The sequence below is a fragment of the Tachypleus tridentatus genome, chromosome 3 (genome assembly GCF_004210375.1).
Source record: "Tachypleus tridentatus isolate NWPU-2018 chromosome 3, ASM421037v1, whole genome shotgun sequence".
Classification (NCBI taxonomy): domain Eukaryota; kingdom Metazoa; phylum Arthropoda; class Merostomata; order Xiphosura; family Limulidae; genus Tachypleus; species Tachypleus tridentatus.
Genome location: NC_134827.1, coordinates 64,080,507 through 64,098,004, shown reverse-complemented (window position 1 = coordinate 64,098,004; position 17,498 = coordinate 64,080,507). Strand labels below are relative to the sequence as shown.

The window sequence follows — 17,498 nt, the reverse complement described above, 5'->3', positions numbered from 1 at the left end:
GAAACCAAAGTGAGCATGTTAATCATATTAAACTTGATATGTTTCCATCATTGTTCAGAACTTTAGATGAGGGTCATATTGGGGCAAATTCTCTGTCTCATGAGGATCCAATTCATTAGTGTTCCCCATTTTCTGATGAGGATGCCAAAATAGATGAGAGAAAGATCTACGTCCTTCAAGATTTAAACTTAACCACCAAGTTTAGAACATAGGTTTTGATTTTCAAATTATTTAACTAACAATATTCTGGACACGTTAAGCGCAAGAAGTTTTAATCTGATAAAATCACTTTACATTTATTATATATATATTTTTATTGTCCACACAGTAGTTATTACATATATTTTGTTACAGGTTAGCATTACAAAAACATTATTAAATTTTAAAATCAACTTTTATCAAAGAGACTGTTAGGAGAGCAGTATATTTTTCATCCAAAACAAAATAGTTTATAAAACTGCTATTTCATAAGTTCATTTTTTACCTTACTTTCTTACAGCATGAGTATATAGTATATTTAAAAATTAAGTAATTACTTACTATTTTAATATAATTTTAAAAGAGTAGTGTACATAATTTAAAGATTGCACATCATACCAGGAAAGTTTAATAAGAATACAAATTTTATAAATGAATCACACATGAAAGTAATTTTATAACAAATATTAAAGAAATTAACAATAAACACATTTATCTGTTATGTTAGTTCTTGTGTTATTTTAAACATTTACCTGAGCAACATACAAGATGAAATATGGGATCGAATATAAGCAGCAATGTTAGTTGTAATAATTAAAAGGCATTTGTTTTACGGTTACCTGAGTGAAGAAATATTCATGCATTAGAATCACGTTTCACGTTTTTATCATTTTTCAAACAGTGCTTTCTGTTTAACCAATCTAGTTAACTGCACTGTGAGCTAATGGTATGAATTTTTTGTTTTTTTTTAAACACTAAAACTTAATGTCATTGTTTTCTTAAGACAAGAAAAAGATACAAATGATGGTCTTTCTTAGTCATTAGAAATATAGACAGCATGATTAATTTTGACAATAATATATTTTCCAGTTTTTTTTTCTTCACCTGTAAGATCATTGTAAACATTTCACAGTTAAAATTGCTTTTGCAATAAGTTAGCACATTGGATCACCAAAAAACATTACCTACAAAGCTCAGATCTATTTTTTCATAAGTGCAAAGCTAAGAAAATTTAGTGTGTCTCCTAAACAAAAAGTACTATTGATGGTAGCTGTATAAAAACAATTTATCACAAAAAAAAAACTTAAATAATATTTGCTTATTTTATAAACTAGAAATGTCGCAACACTTGCTAAAAGTATCAGTATTTTTTAAAATTTGATTTGTTAAAAAGTGCCCGTTTTATAGAAAGAATTGTAACTACAAACATTATTATGATCAGAGATAAACTACAGCAAAAGTTCTGAAGTAAAAATTGGGTTTTGAGTAAGAGTCCTTTAATTTGATCATGATGTGACATGTTTGACAGTAATTTTGACAGGGCTATGAAATTATAAAATATATTACATTACAACCACTGACATCATGATAATATAACACACAATTTTTGTAAAACAGATGTGTGAATCAGTTGAAAAGAACTACTTTTGACATCTTACCATCTTATGTGAGAAGGCTATATAAAGTATTCAATATGCATTTTTACTGCCAAATTTTGTTGTGATATAATGGGCAATAGAGTGTGATAAGGTTCTGATATTTGAACCTGTCGAAAAATAATTTCTTAAAAACTGTTTTAAAATTTAAAGTTATTAACTAGCATACGAATCCCAAATAAATGACATAGTAAAATAAGAATCAGTATCACTGGTACTCCATATATTACTTTATAATACCCCATAAAATGGTCCAAAAGTGAACAGTTATTAACACAAAATCAATATTCAGGTTGATTTCTCGATAAAAAGGTGGTCATTTTAAAATTTTAATTATTTATAAGGAAACTGATAAAACTTTGAAGGGGTTCCTTAATGTGTTATACAGAAATTCCCAATGAACATGGCAGTATTCTAAAGGGGGTAGCGAGAGACCCTTGAGTTTTAATGGCAGTGAAATAAATAAATACAATTTTGTTAAAACGTTTAATGTGTGTGTTTAATATTTTATTTTTTTAAACTTCTCCGAGTAGTTTTGTATTGTTGATTTAGTGCAAGTTGTAGAGGAATTTCAACTTTTTAAGCCGGTCAAACGATGTTAAATATTAACGGGATTATAGCCGAAAATATTAATAAGATGGTACCAACTAATGAATTATTCAAAATGGTATAAATTTATAACAATATTCATAATGTTAATCAGACTTACTTCACAATTTATTAATGATCACCAAAAGAAGCAAAACGTGTGGTGATTGTTTACCACATAAAGGTTTGCTAACATAGCAGTTGAGACAGTTGTTTTTTGTTGAGCAGTTACAGTAAAACAACTTGAATAACAAAAAGATTTACACGTCATATTAATTTATAGTATTATCTGGACTGTGTTATATAATCCTGTATTCTTGTAAGTGGGTAAGAATCCACTGGATGTATATAGCAGATAGTGTGGTTGATATGTTCTTATGTACTTTATTTACTGGTAAGTTCTTACAGTACTGATCTATATAATCTTACAATATTGAAAATGAATATTTTTATTTAACTTTTATTTAAAACCACAATATTTAGATTTCTGATTTGTTCATTCACTAGGAACATTTAAAAAGAAAAATATCCAGAACTTGTATATGTTATCTTGGTATTCATGTGGAAAATACAGTTTTATGTTCTTTGATTTAAAAATAACGTTACAACACATTGCCCGTTTCTTAGAACATCCATGTGATGTCTAAGGAAAGTGAACAAGGGTACTGGTTTGGAAACCTGGACTTAGTCTTTAGGACACGGTGTGAGACGTAACAAGTGCCTGAGATAATTCCATGTGTTTTTGTTATATATGCAGTGAATATTGCTATAATTTACCGATAGAATACATGTGGAAATAAGAAACTGAAAGTCTCAGACTGTGTTCAGGTACTGGTGTACGTTGTAATAATTATGTTTAAAACTGTGGAATTTCGATCATCTTTTCTTCAATAGACCAACAATAATTTTGATAGTTATTACCCAAAGTGGCGTTTAAACGTTTTTGCTAGCCAATGGTACAAAACATTTACCTCAAATAAACTTGTGTATATTTTTGTTTTATTAACAGTTTAAAAATGAACAGAAGTTGCTTTTGAAAATATGCAACTGAGTAGCAAAACATTTGACAAAATAAGTTTCACCTTTAACCATTTCAGTAACTATGATTCAATCTGCTGATGTCTTTTAAGCAGGATCTCCTTTGTTTCCTGCAGGTTGAGATGGGCTGCTTGTTCGTCCTCTGACCCACCCATAGTCTAAGAATGCATGATACCCATGTGTAAGAAATCCCAGGACTCCAAAAATCTGAAAAAAAAAACAACAGAAACTGGCAGGTTACATCTGGCTCAGTTCTTCAAAAACGTGTGTAGAGAAAATATCCATGTCTCCAGTACTTTAACCACTTTTAGAAAGATTTAGAATTTTAAAATTATAATTTTTTTTTGCATTAAAATTTTCTAGCAGTGATAAAACAATATAATATTTACTAAAAAAATATATTTTATCCAGCATTAGACAAAGGTCTGGGTACATGTCACTTTATAATTGGTTGAGCCACTAGACTGATTTTCACCAAACATCACATGTACCATTAGTCTTCCAGAGAATGACCAGGGGTGTCAGAATTCTTCCCAATTTTTAAAATATTGAATGAATATTTCAAATAGTAGATCCTTCTAAGCAGAAAAGTCCATCTGTAAGTCCCTTTGATGGCTAAGAAGTATACATGGAGATCTATAACACTAAATACATTCAATAATTTTGATGTACACAGCACTGGTAGCCCATTTTGTAACATTGTGGTTAATCACAAACAAATAAACTACCAATAAGTAAAAATTAGACACTTTTGATAGACTTTCTTCTGAACTTAACCAAGTATAAAATGTATTATATTTGTGATGTAGTAAAATGTCGACACTGAATATTAAACCAGTATTCACTTATTGATATGAAAGATCTTTAGAAATGACAGTATATATGCTGGGATTTCAGTCAAACTATGTAATAACTTATGATGGTTACCATTATTCGATACATTGCTTTTTGTTTATACCATTGCTTTAGTAAGTGACTTTAAATATTATGTGTTTACACAAGTTTTTTATGTGGATAGTAACTGCTTAGCTACAAATTTTGAGTGCAGTGATAATGTGAAAATTAAGTTTAAACTTAGAAGTTACATAGTTACGCTTCTCTTTAACTCTATGAACTGGAGTTTTTCATAAATTTAACTATGCTTAATAAATTAAAAAAAACAGTTTCTCATAACCTTAAGTATACCTAATAAAGTAAAAAAAAACAGTTTTTCATAACCTTAGGTATGCATAATAAAATAAAAAACCAGTTTTTCATAACTTTAAGTATGTGTAATAAAGTAAAAAAGCCCAGCAACAACAGAATATCAAATTGTGTGTGTAGCAACTATAAAATATGAAACAAATGTTAGTCCTAGCCAAAAGTAGTAAAAATTACTCTAATAAAAAACAGGATAATGCACAAAATTTAATCTAGAGCCCAAAAGTTTTCAAGGCCCTAAAGGTGACTCCTAGACTCTAGTTGCAATATGCATGCTCTAGTGCTATACTTGGTCGAATAAACTACGTGCTACATGTTAAGAAAAAGTCGTATTTTAACACTGTTTACAAGTTCGTAAGTATCAAAAAATGTTTTGGTTATGGGGTGTTAGTGAAAAAAAACAAAAAACTCCAAAAGGCTACTGTTTGTATATCAGTAGAAACAAAACTGTAAGGTTAGTGGTAACCTTAGTTCTGGCATTAAGAAAAATAATCATGTGGGACATCAGCAGGATGACAGTTTCTTGTTGAAACTTACAATATTAAGTCTGTAGTGGTATATTTTAGAATAGAAATGTTAAGTTTGTAAAGGATTAATCAGGACTTACTGCTGCAGCTACCCTTCCTCCAACACCCCAGTCACAGGCACCAATCGCAACGAACATCAGGATGGCAGCAATAAGATAAAGTATGGTCAAGATGGCATCGTTGATGAGAAGCTGTTAAAATAAACATGTTATACATCTGCCAGTTAATGTAAACCATGACAAAAAAATCTGTTATATGACTCTTCAAGGTATGGACACTTTCCTAATAATAATAGCAGACAAATAAATATACAATATTTGATTGAATTTGAAATATCTTAAACAGTTGCAGTCTACTAGCTCAATTTTAAGTCTGTTAGATTGTGGTAATAAGACAAAGATTCAGAGAGCCCATTGTTTAGCTTTGTACTTGCTGAAAACAACCAACTAACAGTTATAAAAATGTCCAATTTTTAATTATTACGCTATATAATTCTATGACAAGACTATGTTTTTTACTGTTATTTATGATCTTGTTTTCATCCAGAAATTTGTTTTTTTTTTTTTTTATTGTTGATTTGTTACTTTCAAACACTTTAAGACATGATATTGAATTACAAAAATTAACACACAAAGTTAAAGGGATGACAAGGATGGTACTTACAGACAAAGGAATGTTGATCCTGGTTCCAATTGCTTGGTCAATGCGGAAAAAGAACAAGATAAACACTAATATTACAAAAATCAAGGAGTAAACAGCTGTAAACTCATAGAAGTGGATTTTTCCTCCAGTACCAAAACAGTAGTATCCAGAACCGGCACTGATGAGGCCACATATGGCAACAACCTGCATAGTGATGTTAAAGAATTTGTGGAGGATATAAGAAAAAAACAAGTCTGAAGCTTAGAACACATTGACTATCATATATTAATGAAATATTACAAGAATTAAGTAGGGAATCCAAGATACCGTGTTTCTCCGAAAATAAGACAGGGCTTATGTTAATTTTCACTCCAAAATATGACACTAGGGCTTATTTTCGGGAGATGTCTTATTTTGATATATTAAAAAATGAAGTTACAAAGTAAAACTATTAAACTAACCATTTAAAATAAACTATTATTAAACTATTAAACTAACTGATTAATACTTAAACAAACTAATTAACTAACTATTAAACTAATTAATAAATTATTTTTTTTTATTTCTTTCCTCTTCCTGGTACTCTTAACTAGGGCTTATTTTAAGGGTAGGGCTTATATTAAAACTATCCCCAAAAATCACACTAGGTCTTATTTTATGGGTAGGTCTTATTATCGGAGAAACACGAAACACGGTATATACATATATATCTTTAAAACAAAAGTGTACAAGTTCACTACCTTCTTAGCTAAGTTAGTGTGTATATTCCATTAAACAGTCAGTGCATTTCACAGTAACATATTCTGTTATGTATACACTTAGTGAACCAGATATAAAAAACTAATATAAATGACTCAAAAAGCACATTGTATTTATCATCAATGATTTGTTGTTTTTTTTTATTTGAAAATAATATCCAAAACTAGTGGGAGTTGCAAACTGCAGAATATACGTAGTTTTCCACAAAATGGACCACACTTCTTAAATAACTGCTAGTGTTCAAAATCAGGTCTGAAACCTGTGATGTGCAAATTAGCTTTACAGTTAATGATAAATAAACAAGCAAACATTTAAGCTAACACAAAGATGTGTGTCTGTGTGTATAAACATGAAATATATCATTAACATTTAAAGTATTATAACATAAAACAAAAACATCAAGGTTTATACAGAAACATAAAAAAAGTCTGTTTTTTGTTGTTGTTTTTATTGTGGGCTTAGGAGCATAACATTTATTGGAATTATTAATGATAAGAGATTCACAGAGCAAACCCCCGTAGGTTGCTTTCATTTCTTTGAAAATAAGGTATTTAACAAGGAAACACTTGGTCCAAACACTCAAGAAACAAACATTCTTTAAACAAATCATTTATTTTTCAGGAAATCACTAATTGAATTGATGTAAAGTCCTGGTCTCTATTATTGATGATAGCTGTTCATCCCATAAATCAGTTAGCTTGTTGGTCTTAATTAAAGCAAAGCCAGCCTTACCAAATATTAAACTTTTGTTCTTTATTTTCTGTCAGCATTACCAAATATTAAACTTTTGTCCTCTATTTCCTGTCAGCCTTACCAAATATTAAATTTTTGTCCTCTATTTCCTGTCAGCCTTACCAAATATTAAACTTTTGTGCTCTATCCCCTGTCAGCCTTACCAAATATTAAACTTTTGTGCTCTATATTCCCTGTCAGCCTTACCAAATATTAAACTTTTGTGCTCTATATTCCCTGTCAGCCTTACCAAAGATTAAACTTTTGTTCTCTATATTCCCTGTCAGCCTTACCAAATATCAAACTTTTGTCCTCTATTCCCTGTCAACCTTACCAAATATTAAATTTTTGTCCTCTATTCCCTGTCAGCCTTACCAAATATTAAACTTTTGTTCTCTATCCCCTGTCAGCCTTACCAAATATTAAACTTTTGTTCTCTATTCCCTGTCAGCCTTACCAAATATTAAACTTTTGTCCTCTATATTCCCTGTCAGCCTTACCAAATATTAAACTTTTGTTCTCTATATTCCCTGTCAGCCTTACCAAATATTAAATTTTTGTCCTCTATATTCCCTGTCAGCCTTACCAAATATTAAATTTTTGTCCTCTATATTCCCTGTCAGCCTTACCAAATATTAAATTTTTGAATAAACATCTGAGAGTGATGCTATTGATTTCCTGAATAGTTTTGTAAACTTCTTACATCATGAGAAAACAGATCATAACCTATCTCTACAGATTAACCCTTTAATTGGTATCTGTAAGACAATCTTTTAATCCCGGGAATGATCTCGAAGCTTTCCCAAGAACCCTTTCCGATAAAATAGTAGTGATAAGAAAGTTTAGTAAGTGTGTCTTGGTGAACAGTATGAAATAATAAGTGGAACTGAAGGTATTTTAAATAGCTCTTACATTACAAAGTAGACTTTCTCTAGTATCTTTGTTATACTGTCCCTATAATAAGCATTCCTAGAAACAGTTGTATATGTATAACCAAAACTGGAGAAAATATTAAATCCCATTAAAGAAAAAATTAGTTTAAACTTTGATGACTATATAATCGCTAAAAGCAGAAAGCACAAACACATTTTTACTGTAGCTGTTTGCAGTAATTCCACCAAATTTTGTTGAAAAATTACGCAATGCCCAGAAACCAACCAATAAAAATTTGTTGTAGTAAATATATGAAAGTAATTAGGTTCGCATTGAACAGAGCTTTTGTAGCAACATAGCGGGTACATCTTGTCTCAAATTTATGATATAGTTTAGAGTCACTGAAGGACCAAGAGTTTAGGTTTCGGTAAATACAACCATTTATACATTAATAAACAAAGTTAAGGTTAAAGAACTTAATTTTTTGAAAAAATGATTATTCTGTATTTTCTATAGTTCTATAGAAGGAGATAACCAGAAAACACAGTATTAAGCACAGCAACGGGCTTCGGAACCACTAAGTTTGTGTATCCCAAAGTATAAGGCCAATCGCAACCTCGTGATTAATGACCTGGACTTTGAATTTGAAATTCTCGCTCCGTTATTGTGAATTAAAAAAAAAAAAGTGCTCCGCATTTGAGAAATTACGGTCACATTTTGTTACTCAATCTACTATATTTGTTGATGAATGACTACCTAATTTTGTCTCGTAATTTGATACTTTAAGTTTGATTCAAATTTCGCGCAAAGCTACTCGAAGGCTATCTGCTCTAGCTAGCAGTCCCTAATTTAGCAGTTAAGACTAGAGGGAAGGCAGCTAGTCAACATTACCCACTGTCAATTCTTACGCTACTCCTTTACTAACGAATAGGGGAATTGATCATGACTTTATAACGCTTCCACGTCTGAAAGGTTTCATTTTGCTTTGAATTTCGCACAATGTTACAGGCCTCGGGTGAAAGAACGAGCATGTTCAATTGCGGGAATTTGAACCCGCGCCTTGAAAATTTTTACATGGCAAAAATAAGAAGCCTTGTTTGAAGATTGTAGTATTCCATGTTTTTTAAAACAGATTTAAAGAAATTTTGAATAGGGATTAGTACAGCATAATACATCTAGTAAGAATAACTGTGCTTAAGGCGTTCAACTCGCAATCTGAGAGTCGCGGGTTCGAATCCCTGTCACACAAAATGTGCTCACCTTTTGAACCATGGGGACGTTATAACAATACGGTCAATTCAACTATTTGTTGATGAAAGAGTAGCCCAAGAGTTGGCATTTGGTGGTGATGAATAGTTTTCTTCCTTGCTAAATTAAGGACGGCTAGTGCAAATAGCCCTCGTGTAGCCTTGCGCAAAATTCAAAAACAAACAAACAAGAATAACTACATGCATACTCCTCAAAAATAATAACTAATAGCGTTTTTTTAATTTTCTTGGACAAGTGCTACATGTGAACATCACCCACGTTTTTTTTTGGTTTTTTTTTTAAATCTCGCTCATGTTTCATATTGATGTGTAAACAAAGAAATGATTGTTCCTTTTGGCTGGTGTATGTTTGACAGTATCGTTATTGTCTGCAAACTTTTATACTCGTTTAACAAGCTCACTTATTTACCAGGCTCTCGAACTGTGCCTTATAGCGGTTTCAAAGCTAAGGATATACCAAAGAGCTAAGTGAAGTGTTTAGACAGCCATAACTGTCTTGAGGCCGCAGTTAGGCTTAGCAGATAGATACTTCCTTGAAAACCAACTCTTTCGAAATACAACTGAAATAAGATTAGAAGTGTAAGTGGCAGCTGTGTAACATTTTTGTATTTACAAAGAAACTTTTTAGAAGTAATTTATCGGGCGAAGAAGATTTAACTAGTTACTAAATAAAAATGTTATTCTTGACCATATAGACTTTTTTTTTTATTTGACTTCAAAGGCAAGTTTATCCAAAACGGGATATAGTCTCGACAGATTTGTAGGTATGCTAAGGCTGCATAACTTCTTTGGTCATGTTCATATTCCATAGTTTCATGGAGCCCTAACGATTAGTAAAACTACATGAACATTATACGTATTACGTTTCATCACAATACATAAAGACCTACTGGTTACGGCACTCGTTTCGCTGTCTACAGGCCGGGGGTTCGAGTCCTGTCACCAAACATTTTCGCCCTTTCGCTGCGGGGGCGTTATAACGTTATGGTCAATTTCACTCAAGAGTTGGTTTGGTGACGTTGATTAAAGGTCTTCATTTTTCTCGTGCACAACTTAAAAGGACGGCTTCGAGTAACTACGCGACATTCAACAAACAAATCACTACTTATAGTTACATGAATGTTTCACGAGAACACCAAAATTCGACATTCGAGTGTCACAGTTTCTTCTTTTTGGTATATTTAGTTTGCTTGCAATCAAATCGCAAGTTTAACTTTAGTATATTACATTCAATAAATCGAGCTCCAGTCAAGACACTTAATGTTATATTACATCGTGGTGTAAAAATTCAGATTTGAGAACATATTGTTCGTAACCAAGCATAAAAACAGATTATATTTCAGAATAAAACACCAAGCACGAGATATTACACTTCATGCACGATAACATAAGCAGTCAGTAACAAACTAAAGCCGTAAAGGTTGTTCACGTAGAAGCTTTGTAATTCACCGATCTTCTGGTATATACAATTCAAATGAGCTACGAAGTGCTATAAATTGTGCAGTTTGAAGTCACGAAAACAAACAGAATTCTGTGTCAAATATAAGATAGAATCAGTTTATGGATTGATTTTATGTCATTATTTTATATCGGTTCGTAAATATTTGAATATAGTATTTCACGTATTATCTCTGCTGTGTTTGTTAACAGTTCAATCTAAACATCAGATATTTGTATGAAAAATACGAATTACCAGCAGTTAAGCATCATTTGTGCTATTTATTTATTCTGGAAGAAAAGTACAAAAATATGGTGTTAATTATAAAGTTCTGATTTTTTGGTATTTTTTTTCTAAATTAAATTAATTTTCATTATTCAATAATGCATTTTTCGCTTTTTTGGAATTAAAAAAAATTTTACATCTGACTTTCTAGTCGATAATATTTTGATACACCAGAGACAGACTATATAATGGAACTAATTACATGTAATTAATATTAAGGGGATTTACTGGAGGTAAAGAAATCGACTTAGATGTTTAAAAAAAGGAACAAACACACAAGCTTGTAAATTAGGCTTAGTATTTGACTGAAAACAATTAGTTTTAGAGAATCAGAAAACAGATTCCTTGATTTACCTTAAAAGCTTTTAAAGTTTGTCACTATGTGTTATTTTCATCGTTTAATTTAAAAGTTTAAGAGATTCGGTATTTAAGTGTCATAAGTTTGCGATATTCGGATTTGTTTTTACGTTTCCACGTGATTTCTAAGTTAATAGAGCAATAAGCACTTAAGGTTAATTGGCGATATAACTTAAAAAAAAAAAAGATGGTGTTTACCTCTGAAGAAAGAAAATGGTTTCTAATTGTAAGCTTCATGCCCTTAGTTTTCTATATTCAAATATTTCAATTAACTTAATGGCGTCATTTTTATTCAACAGTAGAATAACTTAAATAAAATACTAACTTTAAAATGACAACTGACGACCATCAGAATTGGTCTAAGTAATGCTAGCGAAAATCCCTAATATATATTATTTAATGCGTAATTATAAGCATTTGATTGGGAAGTGAATCATGTTGCAAATTGTACATGATCGATTGATATAAGAATTTATTTCTAGTTGCCAAGTTTAGAATGTTAATTTTTATAAAACATTTTCATCCTAAAATACCTTTACGGACCGGGCGTAATAGAGTGGTTAGCATACCGTATTTGTGAATTTGAGGATACACGGTTCAGATCTCGTTACTGTGAACACGCTTTGAAATATGGGTTTCCTATAAGAGTGACGTTCATATTGCAATATTCGGTCATGCCAGAGCTTTCAATAATTGCCATTGACTAGCTGAGTCCCTAAATTAGGGACGGATGTACACAGATGACTTTTATGTAGTTTTGCGCAGAAACTCTAAAACAAACAAATCACCTTCATAACACAATTTCACAACGAAATTATAACAAAAATATTTAGCGATAGTTAATGTACGGTAATAAACTTAATCAACATTGCAGTAGCCAAGAAGTATTTTGTTAAGCCTAGATCTTCATCAGGACAATTCGGAATGTCATTTCCATTTTCACTCAACCTCCAGTGGCTCAGCGGTAAATCTGTAGGTTTACAATGCTTGAAATAGATTTCGATACCCGCGATGGGCAAAGCGCAGGTAGCCTTCTGCTTAACAGCAACCAAATGAATCATTAGCGACCTCTTAAAACTATTCTTTTCTATTTTATTTTGTGTGTAACATTGTCAAAATAGTCTCAACTCTTGTTTTCATTTGTTGTTGTTCTTTTTAATCAAAGACATATACATTCAGTTTGCTTCCTCCCAAACCTTTTGTTCGCGGACCATCTGATGTTTTGTTTTTGAACACGATGGACTACAACAGAATGGATACACAGATCATCCAACAGGAGTTTACGGGACACATACTGAGAATCGGGCATCCGTATTTCACGTTTTGTTGATCCAGTGTTTTGTACAGACGAAGAGATAACTTATTACACATATATACACTGTGGTAAATGGATTTTAGTTGTTACAACATATAAAGTTTGGAGACAGCTTGGATATGTATTTTATTACACATAAGATTGTTGAAACGTTATACGTTACAAACAGTTTCTTTTACTATCCATTCAAACCCTCTCCAAGTTCATAAATACAAATATAAGTTTAAAACACGCCTGGTGATTTTCGAAGCTAAAGGAATACCACCCATAATACCAAACTTACCGCCTCCATCTCGTTCTTTTAGCACACGTGACAAATCTATATAGAGACATGATCTGATCCACGTGGGTTGTTAAGGGCGGACTTTCGACTGACGTAAGTTCTCTTACGGAACAGTTATAATTAACAGTGAAGTTGACGATAGTACAGCTTATTTGGAAGGTTGTTTAAGTAGTCACAATTTAAGGAACACTGTCGTTAAAATGTAAAGGTTTTATGGATCGAAGATGTCGTGGTTCGTGTCTCGTTGCCGTAAAAAATAAAATCTTCACTGCTTGTTATATTATGATCGTTAAACTATATTACTCTTCAATCTAATTAATTTGTGAAAAACTCAGGGCTACACGTTCTAACTGACACAACCCCTCAGTCGTTCAATGATAAGTCTAATTTTTTACACTAAATATCTGGGTTCGATACCCATCGTGAGTACAGCACAGGTAAACTATTGTGTAGTTTTGTGCTTAACTAAAATTAAAGAAAAACCGTTCTAATGTATATTTCATATGTACATGTATAAACAGTATCAGTAATAAAGATCATGCATTTTGAAAACCTTATGCAGCTGAAACTGGAATTATTAAATATATAACTATTTATCAAACAATAGCATTTTATCAGTGTTCACTTGGAATTTTCTGGTACCGGTACCATGCATACCTATATCGACACAGGTACTTCTTAAATAGTAGAGTCACATGACTTGAGTCTGTTTTAATACCAGATGTTGTTTTGGTAATTGTATTTTTCTTCAAATGGAGTTTGTAATTAGAAACTATATGTTTATAAAACAAATCGTACACGCTTACAACAAATGACCCTTATATTTATCTGCTGGTCACCTTACGGTATTCTTGGAGTTTTCTCATCTTTGGACGACCTTTTATCGACTAATAACAGGGAAGTTTATTACTTCATGACTTCCGTATGTAAGCTGGGCGTGGCTTAACGATTCATAGTTTGCTTCTCGTAGCTCCGAAAACGTGTCTACACCTTGCAACCGTGGGTAGGATATAAGAGGGAACAGTAAAATTGCATTATTCAGTTACATTAGAATATGCTAAGAGTTGGAGGTGGGCGAGTTGACTAGCTGTATACCTATGTGATCTTGAGAGTTTACGTCTTATAGACCTGAGAGAGCCAGGTGCAATTTTACGAGATATTATTGGGATTATGGCTGAAAATATTGTTGATAACGAGAGTACACATCTGACGAAACAATATTTTATTATCTTTACAAGAAAATTTTTCTTCTAGTCTGTAAGTTCAAAATTAGTCATAACTACATGCGTATAGCTTTTCTTCAAGTTTTGCGTAAACTTTTGCAATAAACCGAATGCGTCTCTTAGAATATCAAAACACTAAAAAATAGAGTGTTACAACAGTTGTTGATATCCAGTATTGTTATTAGAATGAGTTCGTCCGATATGGTAGGCTTACAATGGTAAAGAAAGACAAAATTGCAGTTTTAGTTTTTGCAATACCACAGTTCAAATGTGTGAAACATTTGGAAAATTCTTAAATAACTATTAGTTTGGAAGGAAAGTAAACATAATTATAAAACAGGTGGAATATTAGCTTCTCTTCTCACCCCCCCCCCCTTCCCGTGCAAAAAAAAAAAAACACAGTAGTTTTAACGGTCAATTAGTTTTTCGAAATTGAACAATTTCTTGGAACATAGTGCTACAATTTCTTTTATTAATGTGATATAAAATCGTTCTGTAAAGAATGAATTATTAATGAAAATTCTAATATTTTCTCTCGCTTATGTTAAATGCTTTTGTTGACGCTATTTTGTTCTTTGAAGATTAAAAACTCTTTCATTCGTTATTACGAAAAACGTTTGTTTTCAACACTTACGCTGCACTCTTGGGTTCTACAATCAACTTATTTCTTTTCTTTCCTATTTGCTTACATGTGACAGATGAATAAGTTTTTTTTATGGCGCCCTCTCCCTGTAATTATTGTTGTTGTTATTATTATATTATTTAATACTACTAATATTTGTATGATAATTGTTTGTTTTTAGAATAGTTGCACGCCCTCTGGAACTATGTCCTCAGACTTTGACTGAAGCGAAATAATTATTTTTTTTTGACTGATTATTTTGTTGTGTCTTTTACAACTCGGATCAGATGAAAATAGGTCACTTTAAATAGGACAGAGTTTTGACCCTTTGACTAGCACGTGTACAAAGATACTTACATCTGCATACATATTAGACATTGAAAAACAAGTTTATTTTTCTGGAACGAATTATTATTATTATTATTATTATGAGTAATAAAATAGTGATTTATTTTATGAAATATCATAATCCTTAACTCCAAGTAGTGAGAATTTGCTACTGAATATTTTACGGGACGGGAAATATGACTTACAGTTCCTCAGCTCGAGCAGTTAGTTAGATTATCAGAAGGAAGTGTGAATATGAAAATTGTACGTTCACGTACCGAGGCACCCTCCAATCAGAATGTAGAGGTACAATCGAATTAAATGCTATGAACTAGAAGAAGTGTGTTAGTAGGTAATTTCACACTGTGTGAATATTCATTAACAAATATCTAGTGTTTTGTCTTTGACGTCAACCAACCCCCGACCGTAGTCAATTTAAAACATTAACACAGTGTCAAAAAATATTAAACTCCAAGAAATTTCACAACGCATAGAGCCAACGTATCCAACTTCTGGTCACGTGACTTCCTACTTTTGACTGGACCAATGAATCGAAAGATTAGTATTTTGCGAGGTCGCTTCACGTGAGTATCTCGCGGTATCCATATCCGACATTAAAACAAGTGGTTCACAACACGCGTTAAACGCGAACAGCTCCCTAAATTAAGGAGATAAAACGGGTACATTATTAAAACAATAAATACGGTATCTTAAATTACGTATTGGGGAAATACCTTATATGGGCAGGTAAAACTGTCGTTGTAACGAAATTTTCTGAACCAGGGTAATAAAAGTAGGGTTAGAAACATATATTAGAAACCTAGACCCAATGTTAACCAAGAAAAGTAGCAGAACGTAACATATAATAACAGGTAGACAAACAATAACTTATAAGCATAAAAACAGTTTTATTGATGGTGGAATATACTACATGTTTCTGGAAAAGGCAGATCAATAAAACTTATGCTTACAAACCGTTGTTTTCGTATTTATTATTATGTTAGCACAGTGTGTTTCCTTACCAGAGTAACCACAGCATATAAACTGTAACAGGAACGTGCAAGACACTGTGTATACTTGAAGCAACAGTTTCGATGTTTGTTGTTTTATTTAAATATATATAACTTCTTTCCTGAAATATCTAAATAATATAAAACTTGTGCCATTCACGGGTGTCTCAACATACATTTAAACACTTTCAATAAACACCTGTGTGTGTCTTTTTACAAACATATACACAAACACGAACAGTTCCGAACAAATTATTTACCTGTAATAATCCCGCCTAGTTTTATACTAAAAACCAAAAGACATTGTCGAAGCTTCACGGTTAGGGACTTTTGAACCGATACAAACTGTCAACAAGTCGTTTGCCGCCTTGCTCCGAGTAAGTTTTCGACGTGGAAGTTGTTTAGCATTAATCAAATGATAAACGGTGTAACATACTTACCAACTGTGCTATGCGTATTAGTCCGGGCACACTCTTGACGTAGTTTACATCGACTCTGCTATCCGACGACGACATTTTGAAAACCTACAAGCTCTCAACTTATGTTTCTCAACGGCAATTGAGAGAAAGAAAAAAAAGAAAAAAACAAAACCAGTCTTGATTACTCTTAGATCCGTTCACTAAGGTAGACTTTGTAATATTAACGTTTGTGAGCCTACAGCACCATCTGCGCAGTCTCAGACCACTCCCAATCCTTGAGCTGGTCATACGCAGCGCGCCCACTGATGTTCTGTTGGTTCTTATCTTTGCCACTAGCTTCTACATTAGTATATTTTTATCGCGTGGGTGGAATGGACTTCACGTTTTTCGCTAAATACAAACACATATACAACATATTACTACTATACTTGCAATCCTAAAACTACCTGAAATGGCTGTTATGGCCATTACGTTTCAAAATTCAAAATTTCGTGTACTCTTGTAATTACAGGCAAATAAACAGTGTAAAGTGAGTTTAATATAGCTAGTCCCGTATTGAAACAAGTTCACTAACGGAATAGTCTTTAGGTGTGAGAATAAATGTTACTGAAACGTGAATATAAAATACGTGTTAATCATGTTTACCGATCTATAATTCTTTCTGGGAATTTTGGCGCTTAAAGTAAAACATTTTAAACAACTTATACATTGTTTGTTTGTTTTTTTCTTTTCAGTTAACGACAAATTGCATTATTTTTTTATCTAACGGCAACGGAACATCAAATTGCATAATTTGTTGTTTTATTTTTAGTTAACGGCAACGGAACATCAAATTACATCATTTATTCTTCGTACATTTGTTATAAACATCTGCGAAGAGAACAGATGCCTATTGAGTTGGCTGATGTAACATACTCAGGTTGAACTGTCTACTACTTACATAAATGTAATAAATATG

At 32.0% G+C, this 17,498-nt stretch overlaps 1 protein-coding gene across 1 annotated transcript; it reads right to left on the bottom strand.

The window, feature by feature from the left end:
• Window positions 1-295: 295 nt before the first annotated feature.
• On the bottom strand, window positions 296-17,127 carry LOC143246990 (uncharacterized). Its single transcript, XM_076494279.1, has 4 exons — window positions 16,562-17,127; window positions 5,651-5,833; window positions 5,068-5,178; window positions 296-3,467 (listed from the first exon to the last, which is right to left on the bottom strand). The coding sequence occupies exons 1-4, from the start codon at window positions 16,634-16,636 to the stop codon at window positions 3,348-3,350; spliced, it is 489 nt and encodes a 162-aa protein (XP_076350394.1). The 5' UTR covers window positions 16,637-17,127; the 3' UTR covers window positions 296-3,347.
• Window positions 17,128-17,498: the final 371 nt, after the last annotated feature.